Here is an 18,984-nt window from a genome sequence, read left to right as displayed (position 1 = left end):
AGCAGCATTTTTCCCACACTGGAATTAATTGATTTTGCTACTTAACCAGGGAGTGTATCACAATCATTATCATCTTTTAATGACCCCATAATCCCTTGCGGGGTGGAGTCTGGGCAACTGAATGGAGCTGTGTTTACTGGCCGGATGCTCTTCCTGTCACCAATGCGGAGTTATATTCAGCAGATATATATATTCATTGTGCCCAGAGACAGAAACATCTGCCTCTACCTAGGATCGAACTCACAGCCTCCTGATTTGTGAGGGGAGAGCTCCACCTCTAGGCCACTGCACCGCTCAACCCAGGAAATATCACAATATAAAGAGAGGAAAAAAATTGAGAAATCAAACTGAAGTCATTCCCCCAAGTATTGTGTGTCCTGCTGAGGTTGGGCTTTGAGTATCCAAACGTTATCTGTTGCCAGCGAGATGTACTAGACTACAATTCTCGGAATCTGTAACCAACGGGGCTCCAGGTCTTGTTTCAATTCATGTTTTGGACAGGGAATGTTTGGTCTTGTTTCATGGTTGCCCATGTTTCAAAGGTGGAAGGCGCCAAGTAGAGAACATCTGGAGCCTTTCATCTTAGATTGCCAGCCTGGAGACCAAGAGTTCACACTGTCAGAGATCAGATTTTTTGTTGAGAAGACGACTGAAAAAAAAACACTAGCCAGCTATACGTCCAGACAATTGTGATTTTAAAACGAAGTACATACAATTTAAAGATAAACGCTAGGAAGAAGTTATCACTGCCTGGGGACAGAAAGAAAATAGCCAAATTCCTTCATCAGGGTGTTACAATGGAGAAAGCTTTCTCCTGGAGGTAATCTCATTTTTGTGATTTCTCGTGAATTATTTTCTTCTAACTTCAATATCCAAAAAGTTTCATATTTGCTATTTGTTGAGGAAAATGATGGCACACCTAAGAATCCTGAGATCAGTGTATCTTCCAGGTGGACTCTTCAAACCTATGATTCTTTGTCATTCAAAGGGTCTTAGAGATGCTGGATCAAGGAAAACTGAACTAGAGATTTCCTCAGCAAATAAAAGAGTAATTTAACAGTCATCGGGGTTCTAATGAAGTCTACCTTCGAACAAGAAACGTCTGTTTTGGTACCCTTCCTCCTACTCAAGGGAATCCTGTTATCTGATGCATTCTTATTTCATCTTGTCTTCTAAAAGGTGTCAGAGGCACACAGAGAAATATCAGGCCACTAAAGACTGAAGTTTCCCTGCCCCATTTCTTCTGCTGGCTCACTGTCATTTTTTGGTCCATCTCTCCTACCCTGAAACCCAAGACTTTGCTCAAGTTACATATCAGCTGTTCTTGGCTTACATAGGCAAATGGCAGGTTCGCCCTGCAGTTGCCCTTGAGACAGGAGCCCCCCCATCCCCAACCTACCTGGGAGAACTTGTCTCTGCACTGAAGTGAGGTAATGTCTTTAAAAAAAAAAAAAGGCAGACACACATCCTTAAGGATGAGTAAAATTGCTTGTAGGTAAGGATTAAAGAAAGACGAACCTGGGATGAGAAGATAAGACTCCAGAACTGATGACACTTAGATAAAGAGAGCAGCTACTCCCTGGATCAAATGAACAAGACAAGAAATGGGCTGGGTGTTTTGGGAGGGAGACCAGGATGTTTTTGTGACCGTTAAGTAGAAGAAGAGACTCCAACAAGGAAGTGGACCAGAACGCACCACCCACCTGATTCCCGAGTAGGGTGCATCAAAATGCCTGCTTTACAAAAAATACAAACTCAGAGAAAAAGGTACGCCTGTGTGAGAGGGGTGTGCAAACACACACACACACACACAAGCCAGTGAGAATGTTTGTAGCTCAGGGTTGAAATGAGAGGTTCTTGCTGCTGTAAGCGTGACTGTTTTCTTGTAGATGTTTCATTACCCAAACTAGGTAACATCGTCAGGTCTAGCGGTGATGATGTTATTTGGTTTGGGTAATAAAAAGCCTGCAAGAAAAACACCTAAGTTCACAGTGCACCAAGGGCCTCTCATACACACAAGCTTGCAGAGAAATTATGGGTAGTCAGAAAATCGCATCCCACCCCCCCCCTCCCCGAATAATGCTTGAAAGCAGAGGACAACTAGTCTTAAGTTCTTCCTTGCTTATTCGCTAAGAAATATGGATGTCTCTCCACTTTCTTTTAATCCATTTCTGCTGGAGGAGTTTTGGAAGCGATGGACCGGCTGCATTTCTTTCCTGCCATTCAAGCTAGCCGTAGGCATGTCTGTATTCTAAAAGCATGGAGGAGGGGAGGAAAATAACAACTAGGTGGGGGGGAATAAGATGAGCAGGAAAAACTGTGAAGGGAGGTTAAATGGAAGCAAGTTTGAAATCAGAAAGCAGATGAAGGGAAGGGGGCAAAAGGTCTGAAATGTTTTGTTTTCCTTCCAGGAAACATGTTTTGCAGATCCCGAGAAGCCCAACAGTGTTTATATTTGCTATTAATGATACTCAAGGCGTGCTAGAACATGTTGTTATAACACAGTTTGCTTTAATCTCCAGATTTAAAATTCTCTGATTTTACAAGGGAAGGGAAGGACAGCTGTGACAAAGTCTTGAAGGTAAGAAAACTGGGTTCTTGCACAGGGTGGCAAATAGATGTCAGTAGTTAAAAACAAGATAAGTGAAAAATCTGGAGAAAAAAGGCTGAAAAGGCCAGCTGCCATCACCATGGGGCTCCAACTTGAGATTGGGGTCTTTCCGATATTCTTAAAATGCATTGCACCTTCAACAGTAACCCCAACGGGGTGTAAACTGATGGTAACAAGTAAAGCTAGAGGTTTATGGAGGAGGAGGAGGAGGAGGAGGAGGAGGAGGAGGAGGAGGAGGAGGAGGAGGAGGAGGAGGAGGAGGAGGAGGAGGAGGAGAGGAGAGGAAGAGGAAGAGGAAGAGGAAGAGGAAGAGGAAGAGGAAGAGGAAGAGGAAGAGGAAGAGGAAGAGGAAGAAGAAGAAGAAGAAGAAGAAGAAGAAGAAGAAGAAGAAGAAGAAGAAGAAGAAGAAGAAGAAGAAGAAGAAGAAGAAGAAGAAGAAGAAGAAGAAAGAAGAAGTAGTTTCGCTTCTCATCCAAGAAGCATCAGTTGTCATCTGGTCATTAGACAGAGGGGCAAGAATATGACACCCCCTCTCTCCTGTCTACAACACAGCCCTTTCAGCAGTTCCAGGAAGATTCCACAGCCATTTGCACCCTGATTCCGATGATCCTGACAGCACAGATAAAACCCCAGGGGGCCTCAAGGGCTCTCAGAGAGAGTGCTAATGACCAGATGACTGCAAAGAAATACAATCCTTCCATCCCAGCACCACCCAGGCACAAACCGATGAAGCTTTTTGGATGAGAAGAAGAGAAACATCTTCTTTTTCTTCCTCAAATAACAGTCCAGTTGCCTTTTTGGGGAGCTGGGTGAGGGTGGGGAAGCACCTTTGAGATAGTAAAACTAGAGGGGTCTTCAGGTTTTCAACAAACTGACACTGAAAAAAAGATGTAATTTTTTTTCACACTACACAGGGATGGGCTTACGCAGGGGTGGAAAACAACCTAAAATTGACATATAAGCCCCTAAAGGAGAATATTTGCAGCTCAGGATTGAAAAGAGGGGTCCTTGGTGCTCTCTGAGCTTGGTGGTTTTCTTACAGACATTTCACCACCCAAACTAGGTAACTTCATCAGCACTGAAATGCCTGCAAGAAAACCACCAAGCTCAGAGAGCACCAAGGACCCCTCGATATAAACCTGCGTGGCGCATCGCTCACAGCACAAATGTCTTCCCCGACTTGCAAAAGAAATATTTGCACCTGACATTTAAAAAAAAAAAAAAAAACTTGCTTGCCTTTGGCCCCGTATGCTGAGAGGCCTCTTGAAGGCTTCTCTCTTGGTGAAGAACTGAAGCAGAACATTCAATGCCCTCTCCCACTTCCTTCATTTAACCACACAAAAACCTCCTTGGGATGGCAGGACTGGTTGAATAAACAACACGGGAACTGGAGACTCGTTCTGCTGTTTCTGCAAAGACTGCGATGGCTGGCAAAGAGGGTCTCAGCCATTTCCCCATCATGCGGGGAGCGGGAGGGGGAACGCCTTTCCCCAGCCTGTTGCCTAGATGTTAACGCGACCTCCCTTCTAATTAAAAGGATGTAAAGCTGCCTTCAAGAATCTGCCAAAGTCCATGCCAAGAGGTAGGCTGTTTGCGGAAACAGATGCCTCCTACGAAGCAAGTGATTAGGCATATCCAGACACTTTATCTCTATTCATGGGTTGGTGAGTAGACATGTCGGGGGGGGGAAATCAGGGGGTTACTGCTTTTTATTTTTATTTTTCATGTTTCCCTCCCATTTTGACAGTTTGTTTCTGAATTTTTCCTGAGAAAAATGAAATAAGCTGTAAAATTGCTAGGGTGCATCTTATTTAGAGTTGACAGCATTCCCTCCAAATTAAGAAATAAATGAATATCTGATGTCAAAATGACAGGGTGAGGGGGGCATTTTGCTTCCAGAAAGCCATGAAAATGAAGAAAGGACAAAAATAAGGGCTCAGTTGCAATGGAATCCACTGCTAGGATTCAGAACATGATTGATTAGATGCTTGATTAATGTATCAAAATGGGTGTTCCGCATTATTTTCTGTTCTGTTTTTCTGAACCTAGATACATGTTATATTTAAAGTATAGGCAGAGATATCCAGAATATACATTTTCCTCCTTACTATCAACTTGGGTTTTCAAAGATAAATGTATGTGTGCTGGTTTTAACTAAACAGACCAAAATGAAAAGATGTTATATATAGTCCTTAGAGTTTGACAGACCCATTTGCTAAAAAGAAAAACCCTAAACATTTAGTGTAAATTAAATCACTGCCATTTGTCATTATCCTGTGAATAAAAGCCATTATTCAACTGCATACACCAAAGACACATTTCTGAAGAAATGAAGTGTTCGTTCGCATTTCATTTACAATAGCTGCAAATTGTACAGGATTTTAAACAATAAATATGCCTCCATTTTCTCCCAAATTCTACTTAACTTTTAAAGCGGGGAGGCAGGCAGCAAAATAATAATAATGACGTCTTTCCTACAGCTTCAAAATTTGCGGAAATGTTATACTGAGAAGATGGAACACACCTTGAAGCAAGGTAGCAAAATCTACTGAAGTACCTTAGTGCACAAGTAACAGTTACCTGGATGTGTCATTTCGGAAAATGATCATGGTTTCTAAGGAGATATATTGACGTTCTTCCAGACTTCCCTTCCTGGTAGTGCAATTCTACAATCCTTGCCAACAGGTGAAGAAATTTCAAAAGGTATGCAAATAAAACATATCACCATGAGTTACTGATATCTAGAAGAATTATTTACCTGCTACAGGGACGTCCATCTTTGCTCGTTTCAGTTCTGCCATGGAGCTCTGGAGCTGTTCTATTACAAAATCATCATCAAAGAAGAAATCTTTGGAAAGAGCCTCCTGAAGAAACTGGACCAGTTCTTCCATCTGCAATTTCAGCAGGTGTTCTAAGATGGCACGGGGGGAAAAAAAACTACAGGTAGTCCTCAACTTACAACCATTTTTTTAGTGGCCAAAGTTACAACGGCACTTATGAATGTTTTTCACACTTATGACCCTTGCAGCACCCCCATAATGTCACAAAAAAAAAATTTGGATGCTTGGCAACTGGCATGTACTTATGACGGTTGCAATATCCCTGGATCAATGTGAATCGCCTTTTGCTACCTTCTGAAGAGCAAAGTCAACCAGGAAGGCCAAACATTAGTAACAAACATCTGACTTAATAACTGCAGTGATTCACTTAACAACAGTGACAAGAAAAGTTGTAAAATGGGGCAAAACTGACTTAACAACTGCCTGGCTTAGCAACAGAAATTTTGGGCTCAGTTGTGGTTTCTGAATATCTACAGTACTTTATATTGGGAGTTTTCAGCCACTCTGGAGTCCTTGGTGTTCTCTCAGCTTGGCTGTTTCCTTGCAGATGTTTCATTGCCAAGCTGTGTGCACTGATGATGTTACCTAGTTTGGTAATGAAACGTCTGCACACAAAAAAAAAGCAACCCAGCTCAGAGAACACCAAGGAAGTTCATAGTTCCAAGCCTGAACAACAAACATTTTCTTCTATCACTTTTCAGCCAGCGAGAAATAAGAATCCCCCAAGTCTGGTCACTCAAAACAAGGACTGACCATGTCAGGTGGCCAGAGAGCATTAAAAGGCAAGGCAAAGCTCTTACTTCTGTGCAATTTCAGAATGGTGTAGGCCATTGCAGTAAGAACTCGCTCTCCTTCAAGCACGTAGATATCCCAGATCCTGAGGGTTAACCTAAAGGGAGTCTGCAATGAAAGAACAATGTGGGTGAATCAGCAGATAAAACAACAATTCCCCTCTGGCCCAGAGGGCCAGCTGGGCTGATAATGAAAGCAACAGCTAGGGCTACTCACACGGTCAAGGAAACACTGGAAAAACCACTTCATTGTGTAAAAGCTGGTGTTGACCTCCTGGGAATCCTGCCAAGAAGACACAGTTCACCAATTTTAGAAGATAAAATTGGCACAGAGCAGAATGCAAAATGTGGAGTTAAACGCACGGTGTATTCAAAAGTGTTATTTCTCCCTCTCAGGGCCCCCCCTTGTGCTGTCTTGTTGGATAAACTAATAGGTAGTCCTCGACTTACAACAGGCCGTTTAGTGACCATTCAAACTTACGACGACACTGAAAAAGGTGACTCATGGCCATTTTTCACCTTATGACCGTTGCACTTGGTCACTTGAGCAAAATTCAGATGTTTGGCAACTGATTCATATCTATGACAGTTGCTTGTGTCCTGGGGATCATGTGATCACTTTTTCCGACCTTCTGACGACAAGCAAAGTTAATGAGGAAGCCAGATTCATTTAGCCATCTTGTTATTAACATGACAGCTGCAGCGATTCACTTAACAACTGTGGCAGGAAAAATCATAAAATGGGGCAAAACTCGCTTAATAAAATGTCTCCTTCAACAACAGAAATGTTGGGCTCAATTGTGGATGTAAGTCGAGGACTATCTATACTAGCAGGCTTCTTGGAAGTTTTTTTCTTGGCAGCATTCGATACCACCAACTATGGTAGCTCCCAAGGTGCTTAACTGGCAAATCATCACTTTATGGTAACTCTAGTGACAGAGGTGTTGGGAAAACCATTGTTCAGCTTCTAGGCGTTTTCTTTGTCTCCAAGATGCTTAGAGCAGGGGCTCCCAACCCCCGGGTCACACAAGCAAGCCAAGCTTCATCTGCACATGGGTGTGATCTAAATAGCGTGTGAACCCCACCCCACCCCACCCCACCCGCTATCTGTGGAAAAATTGTTTTCCATGGAACTGGTCCCTGGTTCCCAAAAGGTTGGAGACCACTGGCTTAGTGTGTTTGTCTATCATCCATCTATCCATCCATCTACCCATCTATCTACACATCTACCTACCCAACTATCTACCCATCTATCCATCCATCTTCTGTCTGTCTATCTATCATGTATCTATCAATCATCCATCCATCCATCTATATCTATATTCATCTCCATCCATCCATCGCATCCCTCTCCCTTCCTCCCTCCCTCTCTCTCCCTCCTACCTACTTACCTACCTCTCATCTCCTTCTCTCTCTCTCTCTCTCCTTCTCCCCCTCCTTTAAGACAAAGCACATATTTTATATCATTTCTAAACCCTCATCATGGATCAGCTTGAAATTATTTTCGGGGGGGTGGGGGGGTTGTTACTTTTCCTTCTTATTATCAGTATATTGAGTCAATTTTGACTACAGGGACCAGCCACTGCTATATAGGGTGCAATATTTACTGAAGTATTTTGCCAATATTTTTTACCTGAGGCTGTGACAGTGTAATTGGCTCAAAACTGCCCAGCGCCTGGCATCTGCCTAAGTCAGGACTAGAATTCACACTGTTACCTTCAAAGACCTGTTACTCTTTAAAAAGCCTTGATTTTTAAATTTTTACAAAATGATGTACTGTTGGTCCTTAACACTGGCTAAACTGTCAAAAAAGTGTCAAGGTATTTCAAATGTGTGCTTTAAATGTAAAGAAGAAACCTTTTTAACATCTCTGATGGATCTGCGACAAAGCAAATATATATATATACAGTACTGGGGTAAGATTTGTATTTTAATACAGAAGATTCTTAAATATAAAATAAAAGCAAATATATTTTTTAGGCTTAATGGACAAAGAACTTTCTGGAAGTTTGTTGTTATATATGTTGACAGGAGCAAGAATGCACAAAAATGGAAAAATACTTTAATTCCCACAATGGGAGATTGGCTGGAAAAACTGATGGAACTAGCAGAGATGGCCAAATTGGCTGCTTTAATCACAGAAAAGAACACTTCCAGCTTTGTTTCTGCTTGGAAACTGCTTCTGGATTTTGTGCTTGAGATGGCAAAAAAGGAAACGTTGACTTCGGGTTTTGCTGATTAGATACATTTGTTGTTATAGCACATATTAGTATATAAAAGTAAAACGTTGAGGCTGCAATGTTACTATCTTATTCTACTGTACTAAAAAGAGTAGGAAGTCAATGCTTTTATTTCTTCCCGCCCCCCCTTTACCCTACACTCTTTTCCCTTCCGTTTTTGCCTTCCCGTTTTCCCACTATTTTGATTTTTTTGTATTTTATATCCTGATAAACTTAATGAAAATTTGAAAAATAAAGACTTGCTTAATATAAAAGTGACATTCCTAGTTATTAAAGACTCTGAAAAAAGCCAAGAATGCCCCAAAGAAGTCACGATGGTCTCCACTGATTTTGTAAAAGCATTCAATTGGATCAGATATTTCAAGCTGTTAAAAGTGCTTAGAAGAATGGGAGCCCCAGAACATTTCATTGCCCTCATGAGAAACCTAAAGAATAACAGAATAACAGAGTTGGAAGGGACCTTGGAGGTCTTCTAGTCCAACCCCCTGCTCAAGGCAGGAAATCCTATACCATTTCAGACAAATGGTTGCCCAATCTCTTCTTCAAAGCTTCCAGTGATGGAGCACCCACAATATCTGGAGGCAACCTGTTGATTGTTCTGTCAGGAAATTTCTCTTTCGTTCTAGTTGCTTCTCTCTTTGATTAGGTTCCATCCATTGGTTCTTGGTCCTGCCTTCAGGTGCTTTGGAAAATAGGTTGACCCCCTCTTCTTTGTGGCAGCCCCTCTAATATTGGAAGACTGCTATCAGGCAACCTCTAGTCCTTCTTTTCATTAGACTAGACCAGGGGTAACTTGGCTCTTTTATCACTTATGGACTCCAACTCCCAGAATTCCTGAGTTAGCCATAAAAGGTTCCCCATCCGTGGCCTAATGGTTTTTCAGTTGTGGGGGAAATCAATTTTTTTACTTGAATGGGACTGTTTAATATACAAATGTAGGAATATTAAATCTGTATATTAAACAGTCCCATTCAAGTCAAAAATTGATTTCCCCTACAACTGAAAAACCAGTAGGTCAGGGATGGGGAACCTTTTATGGCTCACTCAGGAATTCTGGGAGCCAAGTTTCCCTACCCCTGGACTAGACATATCCAATTTCTGCAACCATTCTTTGTATGTTTTAGGCCTCCAGCCCCCTAATCATCTTTGTTGCTCTTGTCTGCCCTCTTTCTAAAGTCTCAATATCTTTTTTATATCATGGTGACCAAAACTGTATGCAATATTCCAAGGCATAAAGACAGGTCAGGAATAAAGATATGTCAGAAAGCCACAGAACAGACACAACACACCCCAGAAAGACTGTTCTATGCTTGCAAAGGAATGTGACAAGATTGAATACTCTCCCCTTATTTATTCAATCTATGTGCTGAATATACCCTAAGGGAAGATGAATATGGTTTTAAAATTGGGAGAGGAAGATCAATAACTTGCATTATGCTGGTGACAGTATTCCAAAAGCTGAAAATTCAATGGCTCTGCAAGCTCCAGTAATAAAAGTCAAGAAGCACAGTGAAAAAAAAAAAGGAACTTTAATTAAGTAAGACCAAACTACCGCAATGACTACAGGTAAAACAACCAGCCTTAGAATAGCTAATGAAGATTTCAGAGTGGTAAGATTGCTTCTGCTATTTTAGGATCAACCATCCACAGTAAAGGAACATGCAGTCAAGAAATATGCCACAGGGTACCACTTGGTAGAGTAGCCATGAAAGACTTTGAAAAGTTATTCAGATCCCATGATGTGTCTATGTCTATAAAGATTAGAATCGTGCAAGCTGCGGTATTTCCTGTGACACTCTATGGAAGCAAAAGTCAAATGAAAATTAATGCCAAAGAAATTTCATCTGTGAATGATTCCCTTGATCAACATATTCATATTGGCATTTACTTACAAAATGTTGCTTAAGCTTGGACAAAAATTTCTTCATTATTTTGTCATGATGCTCTTGAAACCTCAACAGCTTAGGAAAACCAGGAATAAAAAACCCTAAAATTGGGGAAAGTAGGGGAGGGAAGAGAGAGGTCATCATGAATAAGCAACTATTTATCTATATCATCTATCTCTATCTATCTATCTATCTATCTATCTATCTATCTATCTATCTATCTATCTATTTATTTATTTATCTCATCACAAGGCGACGCTGCAACCTGAAGTAACTTAATAAGTAATGTTAAATAAAAATATACCACTTAAATAGGATTATTAATCTATACCTAGGCTAATGAAGCATCCAAATCTGAGCTATAACAATGGGAAAGTGAAAAAGGAAGGGAAAGTGGAAGGAAACAGAAAAGAATGACCAGCAGCAAGGTGAATTGTCTCAATTATAGTGGTGAAAGGTGCTTTGCTGGAGGACTTAAACATGGGGACAGACCAAGCTGAATAAGGTCTAGTTATGTAATCACTAAGAGCTGACCTCAATTTGATGGTATGCGATCAATAGGTTTAATGCAGCTGGCCGTTCAGTATCTTTTGGAAGCATGTTATGCAAATCAGATCACCACTGCATGAAGCCATACAGATACTTCCTCAAATTGTAACCATAACAGAGACTGCCCGTTATGGTTGTAAATCACAACAATGGTAAAGCAGATCATCATCTAACCAGATCCAATTTTACCACCTTTTCTGTGCCTCTTGTTAAGCGAATGATAAGATCATTCAGCAAACTCATTGTTTACTATAGGGTATTTTTGCTGGAAACCAGAAGTAAAGATCTGTTTTCAGCAAAAACATCATAAATCGGACTTGTGACTATAAGACAATGTGAAAAGCCATCAATGTGGGCTGGTTGCTGAGTACTTGAAATGTGGTCAAACAATCCAGAGGGGTGTGTGTGTGTGTGTGTGTGTGTGTCACAATTTTGTAAGTATTTTTGGGAGATCCATTGTAACTTTGAACAGTTGTAAATCAAGGACTAGTTGTAATACCATTTGTTTCAGCTCTATGTGATACCCATAAAATTTTTGACTTGTCAATTTGATTTAGGAAAGTGGTGTGAACCCAAACGTAATGTTACAGACAGAATTGAAGAGCAAAATTCTAAATGCAATTCTTAAAAAAAAAAAGTTTGCTAAAAAGGTTTAGGGTGAAGGGGCCAGTTTACCTATCATGACATTGAATGAAACTTCAGACACCTACCATGCATAGCATGCTTGGGCCCCGAGAGTAGTTTCACCAAAGCCCAGAAAGCATCTTCTTCATTCATGTACATTAGGAGCAATGCAGTTATGTGGCTCATCCCTTGACAATATCCAACCTCCTGGAAAAAAGCAGACAAAACTGTTACAAAATTTGTGTACACCTGCAAACAATCCTAAAGCAGTTGCATTCACTTTTTTTGTAGTAAGGGTAGATAGAGTGTGAATTATGAGATGTTTGGAGGAAGGGGAGGATTAGTTCTCTGTCTGACTTGCACGGAGAACTGAAAAGGAAAACGAGACTGGTATAACCAAAGCTTATACAGGACAAGCTATCATCATTCAATTTGATTCACACTTTTATTGTCAGAGTACAACATGTGTACAATGAGATTGGCTGAGCCTCCCTTCATGCACCCCCTCTACACAATATAACTCACAGTAAAAGACAGAAAAGCCCTAACCCAGTGAATCCTACTAACAAGCACACAATCCTATTGCACCAATGTGAACATATTGCACATCGCGACGGTCCCACAAGTCAATCCTACTACATTGTTGTTGTTCATCTAATTTTTTATCCTGAAGAAGTGGAGGGGCCCCTAAGGCAGTGTTTCTTAACACTGGCTACTTAAGAGCATGCTGGCTGTGGCATTCTGGAAGTTGAAGTCCATGTATCTTAAAGGAGACAAGGTTGAGAAACACTGCCCTGAGGAAATGTTGACTATAAAGTTAGAAGAGGACAAAGGGAGTCCTTTCTTTCCATGTTCTGAACTTTGACATGTTGTTATTCCATATCTTTAGCTTATTCCATGTAATCTTTAACTCTTCTCCCATTTAGATGACTAGATGAACCCTCATGGTGAAATACTAGTTAGTAGAAAACTGTCTTCAAGACAGAGAATTTGTACTTCAGAAAGAAGTCAATGCAAAACTGATTCATTTGAACAAAGAATTTGGACCTAGCCTAAAATGTCCATATTAATTTAGTCCAACCTATTCTGAGACTGTACTATCTTTTAGGGTTTATGCTACTTTAAAGAGTTTTGTTGTGAGTTTCATGGAACTGAATCTGACACTTCTGAGTAAGAAGCCAGAGAATTATACATAAAGTGAGCAAGTTATGGATTTTAGTCCACTAAGACAGTTTGGCTTATCCTAGGATTGCTACTGAGCAATTCACTTGTTCTGCTCGATAGATTAAAATGGTTATCCCTCTTCAATCCTTCACATTAGAGGTAAGAAGGAGACCACTATTGTCTTTTCAGGAACATTTGTAACTTTCTGCTCCAGAATTTCACAACTATATGTGACTCAACTCGATAATGCTGCTAAAACTTATTAAGCATAACATGTAGCATTTTATTGGGTGAGTGAATTTATCCACCACTGTTTTTACAGTTTCTGATCTTGAATGGTTCCAGGCAAGCATTTGCAAAACAAGCTTTAATAGCATCTGGCCAAGAATCAGAAATATTTGCTTTTATACCTGATGGGCCAAACAATCCAATACAGAATTATGCCTATTCAAACTCGCTGTTTTCATGTTGCCCTTGAGAATTCTGTTTCCATGAATTCAACATCGTTTAAGAGTGACCTATGTAACTGACTGCGTACAGATGCAGAGAAGCATACGCAGAGCATCTTACCGTATTATAAACAGAATATGCAGCTAAGACATGGAACAAAGATTGTTGCCTAGGGGGGAAAAAAGACAGAATGTAACTATACAAAATCAAAATGTGTTTTGGAGCCACGTCAGAGGAAAAATTACTTGTGATCTAAAATGTTGCTGGCTTAATTTCATATCAATCCTATTTTGTACATCTGTATAACCCTGTACAGTGGTTATAACTATATGACCCTGCACACTGGAAACAGCCTACTATTTACAGAGATCAGCTATCTATCTATTATGTATGTGTGCGAGTGATAAAAGCAAGAACATTAGTGTTCCATTATATGATAAAATATTTACAAAAGTTCTCTTTGGAAGGAAAAAAAAGATCATGCAGTGTGTTGCCTATCTGGAAAAGAGCTCTGTTATAACCAAAGAAACCGAGCATTGGAGGAAAGGGACTGTTGTAGAACAACATTCATGTTAGAAAATGTAATATGGTGGTTGTAAAAATATGATAAAACCTGGATACCTGCAAAGTTCAACAAACTCCAGTTTATTAGTGAAACTTCCGGTATTCTTCACTGTCCATTTTTTAAAAATTAAATCAATAGAGTAGAGTAGAGTAGAGTAGAGTAGAGTAGAGTAGAGTAGAGTAGAGTAGAGTAGAGTAGAGTAGAGTAGAGTAGAATAACAGAGTTGGAAGGGACCTTGGAGGTCTTCTAGTCCAATCACCCACCTAGGCGCAAAACCCTAAACCACTTCAGACAAATGGTTATCCAACATCTTTTTAAAAACTTCCGGTGTGGAAACTTCCACCTGGGGTACATGTTTCTAGCTTGCCCTTCCATTCACACTCATCCACATTTTAGCCCCAATCTGCTTTTTGAGTCCAGGGAGAATGCTGAATCCTCACTTTATTTTTTTCTCACTTTATTTATTTTTAGAAATAACTTAAGGCAGCAAATATATTCAACACACCTTTCTCTTCCTATTTTTCCCACAATAATCCTGTCAGGTGAATTGGACTGAGAGTGTGCGACTGGCCCAAAGTCACCCAGCTGGCTTTGATGCCTAAGGCAGGACCAGAACTCACCATCTCCTGGTGATTGGCTCAAATTCACTCAGCTGGTTCTCATGCCTAAGGCAGGACTTGAACTGATGGTCTCCGACTTTCTAGCCTAGTGACTAAACTACGAGACCAAATTTGTTTTGACTTTCTTTCCCATTTACTAACTTGGTTTCCTTATCCTCACCACAGAATTCCTTCCTCTCTTGTGCATAGATACAGTCACTCTGGCTATGTAACAACATCTAAGTTGAAATTTTGACATCATCACCATCCTGACAAAATGTATGGACACTTGCCAGAGAAAACATGCCATCTTCTAAACTCTCTGCAGTCCAAGAGAGGCATCCAACAAAGAGGAAACAGTACAGGTAGTCTTTGAGTTATGAATGTAAATGAGCCTCACAATTATGGTTATAAGTCATGATGGTCGTAAAGCCAGTCACAATGAGACTAGGCCTGATTTTACCACCTTTTTTTTTTGCAGCAGCAGCAGTCGTAAAGCAAATGCCACGGTTGTTAAGCGAACCCATTGTTCATGATGGGACAGGGTTTTGACAGAAACTGGATGCAAACGCCAGTTTCCGGCTAAAATGTAAGTCGTGATCAAGTAATCATTACAAGACTGCAAAACTGTTGTAAATGCGGCCAAGTGGCCGAGCACTTAAACTGTGCTCATGTGGCTGTGGGGTTGTGTGCAGATGTTAGCACTTCAAATTCAAATCATAAGTCCCATTTTAGCGATCAACTGTAACTGCCAGTCGTAAGTTGAGGACTACCTATAACCGGGGGACATGGAAACAACCCTTCTTTTTGTTGGTCCCATCCTTCTGGAACACTCTGTCCTTGGAAGATAGAACGGCTCCTTTCCTGTTAATCATCAGGAGCAGCTCCAATGCTGCCTTTTGAGGAATAAATGTTATTGTTCTCTCCAAGTCATGAGAGCTACCTGACAAGTTTTATTGGGAACATTTTCTCAAGTTATTACATCTCTTGTTGCCGATTATCAATCTGTTGGTTTGATCCCTGTTGTTCTTGTCTTGTTTATTGTATTGAGCCATTCAAACAGAAATTGTGTAAACAAACCAATTGGGGACATGCAATTTATTTATTTTTAAAAAGAGCTTTGCTTGCACACAGCTTTAGTCATAAGAGGTTGCAATGCTAACCTATGGCACAGTATGTCATCTGAATCGTCCCAAAGTGAAGGGAAAAAAAATCAAAAATTAGAACAGGCAATTTAGATATATCTAAGAGTTTGGATAATGCTCTTAGTGGAATTACTGACATTTCATTTTTCCATGATGCTGTTTCACTAACTGTTCTGATAATTCTCCTGAGGTTGAAAAATGATTTTTTAAAAAATCTGCAATTTAATCTGCTCGTCTCTCAGAGAGGGGGTACAACTGTCTAAAATCATCACAACCCAAAGTCTACTTAGAACACTGTCACAACTAACGAAACAATAATTTTGTTCATTCACTTTTGCCAAAGGGAGCTTGGGCAATACTTCACAGTGAACACAAGTTGACCTGTAACACTTCACAAGCCATTTGCAACTGGTGCCCTTCTGGTGCTTCGGATCTACAATTCACAACTCTGGTGGTGAATCTGGAGAATTGTAATCCTACCGAATCTGTAACTGGCTCTCTTAATTTCCAAATATATTTAACCTAAAAACAATATGGAAAGAATACTGAATTTTCTTCATATGTATCTATATGGCTATGGGAGGCTACCAAATATCAGCTTTGGATTCATTTAAAGATTCTTTGAAAGGTAATCCTAGCAGGTATCTGAATATGGCAATTTAGAACACTTCCGTTCAAGATAGTTTAGTGTTTATTTCTGGCATTTTAAAAGGCAGGGTAACGGCTTTTTAAAATTTGCTTGGGCTGTTTTAAAACCGAATGAGAATTTAATATGGGAAAAGATGCCTCTGTTCCAATGTTAGAATGTGCCTATTTTAAAAATTTAAAACAGTTTTCTAGAAATCTTGCTAAGGATGCTTTTCCTAGGTGGATGCCAACCTGTTAAATACAGAACAGCGTGATTCTGCTTTGAATTTCAGAGCATCAAATGTATTTTGGGGTCCAGATCTCCTATGGCAGAGAGACAATACCGATAGAAAAAAATATCTGTAGTTCAGGGTTGAACTATAAGATCCTTGGTGCTCTCTGAGCTCAGTAGTTTTCTTGCAGACGTTTCGTTACCCAACCAGGTGACATCATCAGTGCACAAATCTCTGCAACAAAACCACCAAGTTCAAAGAGTACCAAAGATCTCACAGAGAGACAAGAAGCTGGAATCAAGGAGATAGGAAGTTGTTTTGCCTTGGAAGACAGCACTCAAAATTTTGCTGCACCTCTGTATGAACTAAATCTCTTGAAGTTCTAGACCAAGGATCTCCAAACTTGGCAACTTTGAGACTTGTGGACTTCAACTCCCAGAATTCCCCAGCCAGCATGGCTGGCTGAGGAATTCTGGGAGTTGAAGTCCACAAGTCTTAAAGTTGCCAAGTTTTTTTACCTCTGTTCTAGACAATAAAAAAGCAACAAGATCCACATGAAGGGAGTCAATTCAGTTTCACTCACTTTACTCCATATCTATCTCTGAACATGATGTGATCCCGATAGGTCCGATTAACATCAAGATCAATTTGCCGGATATCTGGAGAGATTCCTCTTGCTCGAGTTTTTAAAGTCTAGGGGGAGAAAGAGAGAAACAATCAACAAACATATATACACCAAGACTTCACCGCTCATCATAGCTCATCATCCTTTTGTCATGACTCTGCACTTCTCGCAAAGGTCACAAACCTATTCAGGACATTTGGCAACTGCTTCATACTTATGACGGTAGCAGTGTCCCAGGGTCATGTGATTACCTTCTGCAACCTTCTCACAAGCAAAATCAATGGGGAGGCCAGATTCACTTAACAACCGTGCTAGTAACTTTACAACTGCAGTGATTCACTTAACAACTGTGGCAAGAAAGGTCGTAAAATGGGACAAAACGCACTTAACAAATGTCTCACATACATTCTGGGCTCAACTGTGGTAATAAGTTGAGGACTACCTGTACAAGCAGCCAACCATAGTGAATATCCCTCTGAATTGCAACGACAGGGAAATTCACATGGGAAAGGATATTATATTCACATCCTTCTGCTAGCCTCCATATTTGCAACTGGGAGGAATGCTGTGGAAAGTCAAAGGTGGCATGAGGAAAGAGAAGCAGCTGCTTCTGGAGTTTTTGCATGTTGCAGAAAATTATACCTATCTGTCAAGCCATCCAGATATTTAAGGACTATCAGAATTGTACAGGTCATGCTCTAGGAAATTCTGAGAGCTGCAGTCCCAGGGGACATCAGTTTAGGAAAAACAGTGTATGTAACTGTGGGGTTGAAAGGAAACTACCAAGCTCACTTAGACAGCACCAAGAACCCCTTAGTTCAGCGCTGAGATACTAATATTCTCTTCTATTGGCAGCATCCTATGTAAGTTTTGGTCTACAGGGCAAGTATCTGCCCTAAATTACAGCACAATTTCCTGCTGATTTTCCTGAAAGTGAAAGGAAACAGGTACATTGAATATCTGGCAGGTTTAAATGTAATTATTAATTTCCCAAGCAAAACAGTAGCAGATGAACTATGTTCACCACCCGCTTGTTTCAAAACTCCTCTGGATTTCCCAATTGAAAAGTAACAATTTAAACATAAATACAAAATTCCAACAGAGAATGTAAAAAACAGAATAAGCATGACACAAGACTGTTTCTTGGTGTACCGACAGCATTTACTTATCTGTTTTATTAACTAGATGTATAAGGCTGTCCAACTCAAACAATGTGACTCTGTATGGTGCACAATATGCCCATGCATACACACAAAACAAACAATGAACCAGGGCAGATAAGGGAAAATCTTGCGAAATGATCCTGAGAAACTACTGTGGTTCTGAGGATAGCATCAACATCTGGTATAACCAATAGTGAAACCTGGAATCTCTTCAGTAGAAAACAGAAAAGTTCTACAAAGCTTCAGGCATACAAAATAAGTAGGAGTTGCACTCAGGTTCTTGCCTAATGGATAATTTTAATTTAGGGTACCTATCACTCAGTACTTTTCCAGAAGAAAAAAGATTAAAGATGTGGAAAGAATGGCATTTATTTTACCCCTCTTAAATGGATTACATTTACTATTTGCTGCATTGTATAAAATAAAAGCTTCTATGTTTCACTTTCTGGCTTGGAAACTCACATTATAATAACCTCTCATTTCTTCTTTCATTTTTGGGACGTCGAGTAACAGGGACCAGATTTCACCTCTCAGCTGCAATGGAATTCCTTTATAGATTCTTCTATGAAACTGTGCCCAAAAAAGAAAAGCAAATGTAATTAACATGTACCGAAGGAGGTTTGAGTGAAATTATTACATGATTGCTATTGCAACAACAAGAGGTACAGGTAGACCTCAACTTACAACTACAATTGAGCCCAAAATTTATGTTGTATGGGGAGACATTTGTTAAGCGAGCTTTGCCCCATATTATGACCTCTCTTGCTGCACTTGTTAAGTGAATCACTGCAGTTTAGTTAGTAACACAATTGTTAAACTGAATCTGGCTTCCCCCATAGACCATAGGATGCTGCATTGGTCATAAGTATGAA

General features: G+C 40.2%; 1 protein-coding gene and 1 long non-coding RNA gene across 9 annotated transcripts in view; one reads left to right on the top strand and one right to left on the bottom strand.

The window, feature by feature from the left end:
• USP6NL (USP6 N-terminal like) overlaps positions 1–18,984 on the bottom strand; it is a 116,414-nt gene that overhangs the window by 15,244 nt on the left and 82,186 nt on the right. For all 8 annotated transcript variants that reach the window (XM_026678263.2, XM_087968831.1, XM_026678262.2 and 5 more), the window contains 8 exons: positions 18,575–18,682; positions 16,908–17,017; positions 13,276–13,324; positions 11,628–11,748; positions 10,375–10,469; positions 6,460–6,525; positions 6,252–6,351; positions 5,370–5,522 (listed from right to left, as the gene is read on the bottom strand). In XM_026678263.2, the coding sequence (XP_026534048.2) occupies positions 5,370–5,522; positions 6,252–6,351; positions 6,460–6,525; positions 10,375–10,469; positions 11,628–11,748; positions 13,276–13,324; positions 16,908–17,017; positions 18,575–18,682 (802 nt within the window). The remainder of the gene's footprint in view (positions 1–5,369; positions 5,523–6,251; positions 6,352–6,459; positions 6,526–10,374; positions 10,470–11,627; positions 11,749–13,275; positions 13,325–16,907; positions 17,018–18,574; positions 18,683–18,984) is intronic.
• LOC148130253 (uncharacterized) lies at positions 2,448–18,753 on the top strand. The gene is made up of 5 exons (XR_015750175.1): positions 2,448–2,581; positions 3,164–4,193; positions 14,506–14,684; positions 14,804–14,908; positions 18,626–18,753. It is a non-coding gene; the product is annotated as an uncharacterized LOC148130253 (long non-coding RNA).

This window comes from Notechis scutatus, chromosome 6 (genome assembly GCF_049901735.1).
Source record: "Notechis scutatus isolate UNSWTSFEM ecotype Mainland chromosome 6, rNotScu1.2, whole genome shotgun sequence".
Classification (NCBI taxonomy): domain Eukaryota; kingdom Metazoa; phylum Chordata; class Lepidosauria; order Squamata; family Elapidae; genus Notechis; species Notechis scutatus.
The sequence above is the reverse complement of the archived record's forward strand: the minus strand, read 5'-3'. Positions and strand labels throughout refer to the sequence as shown.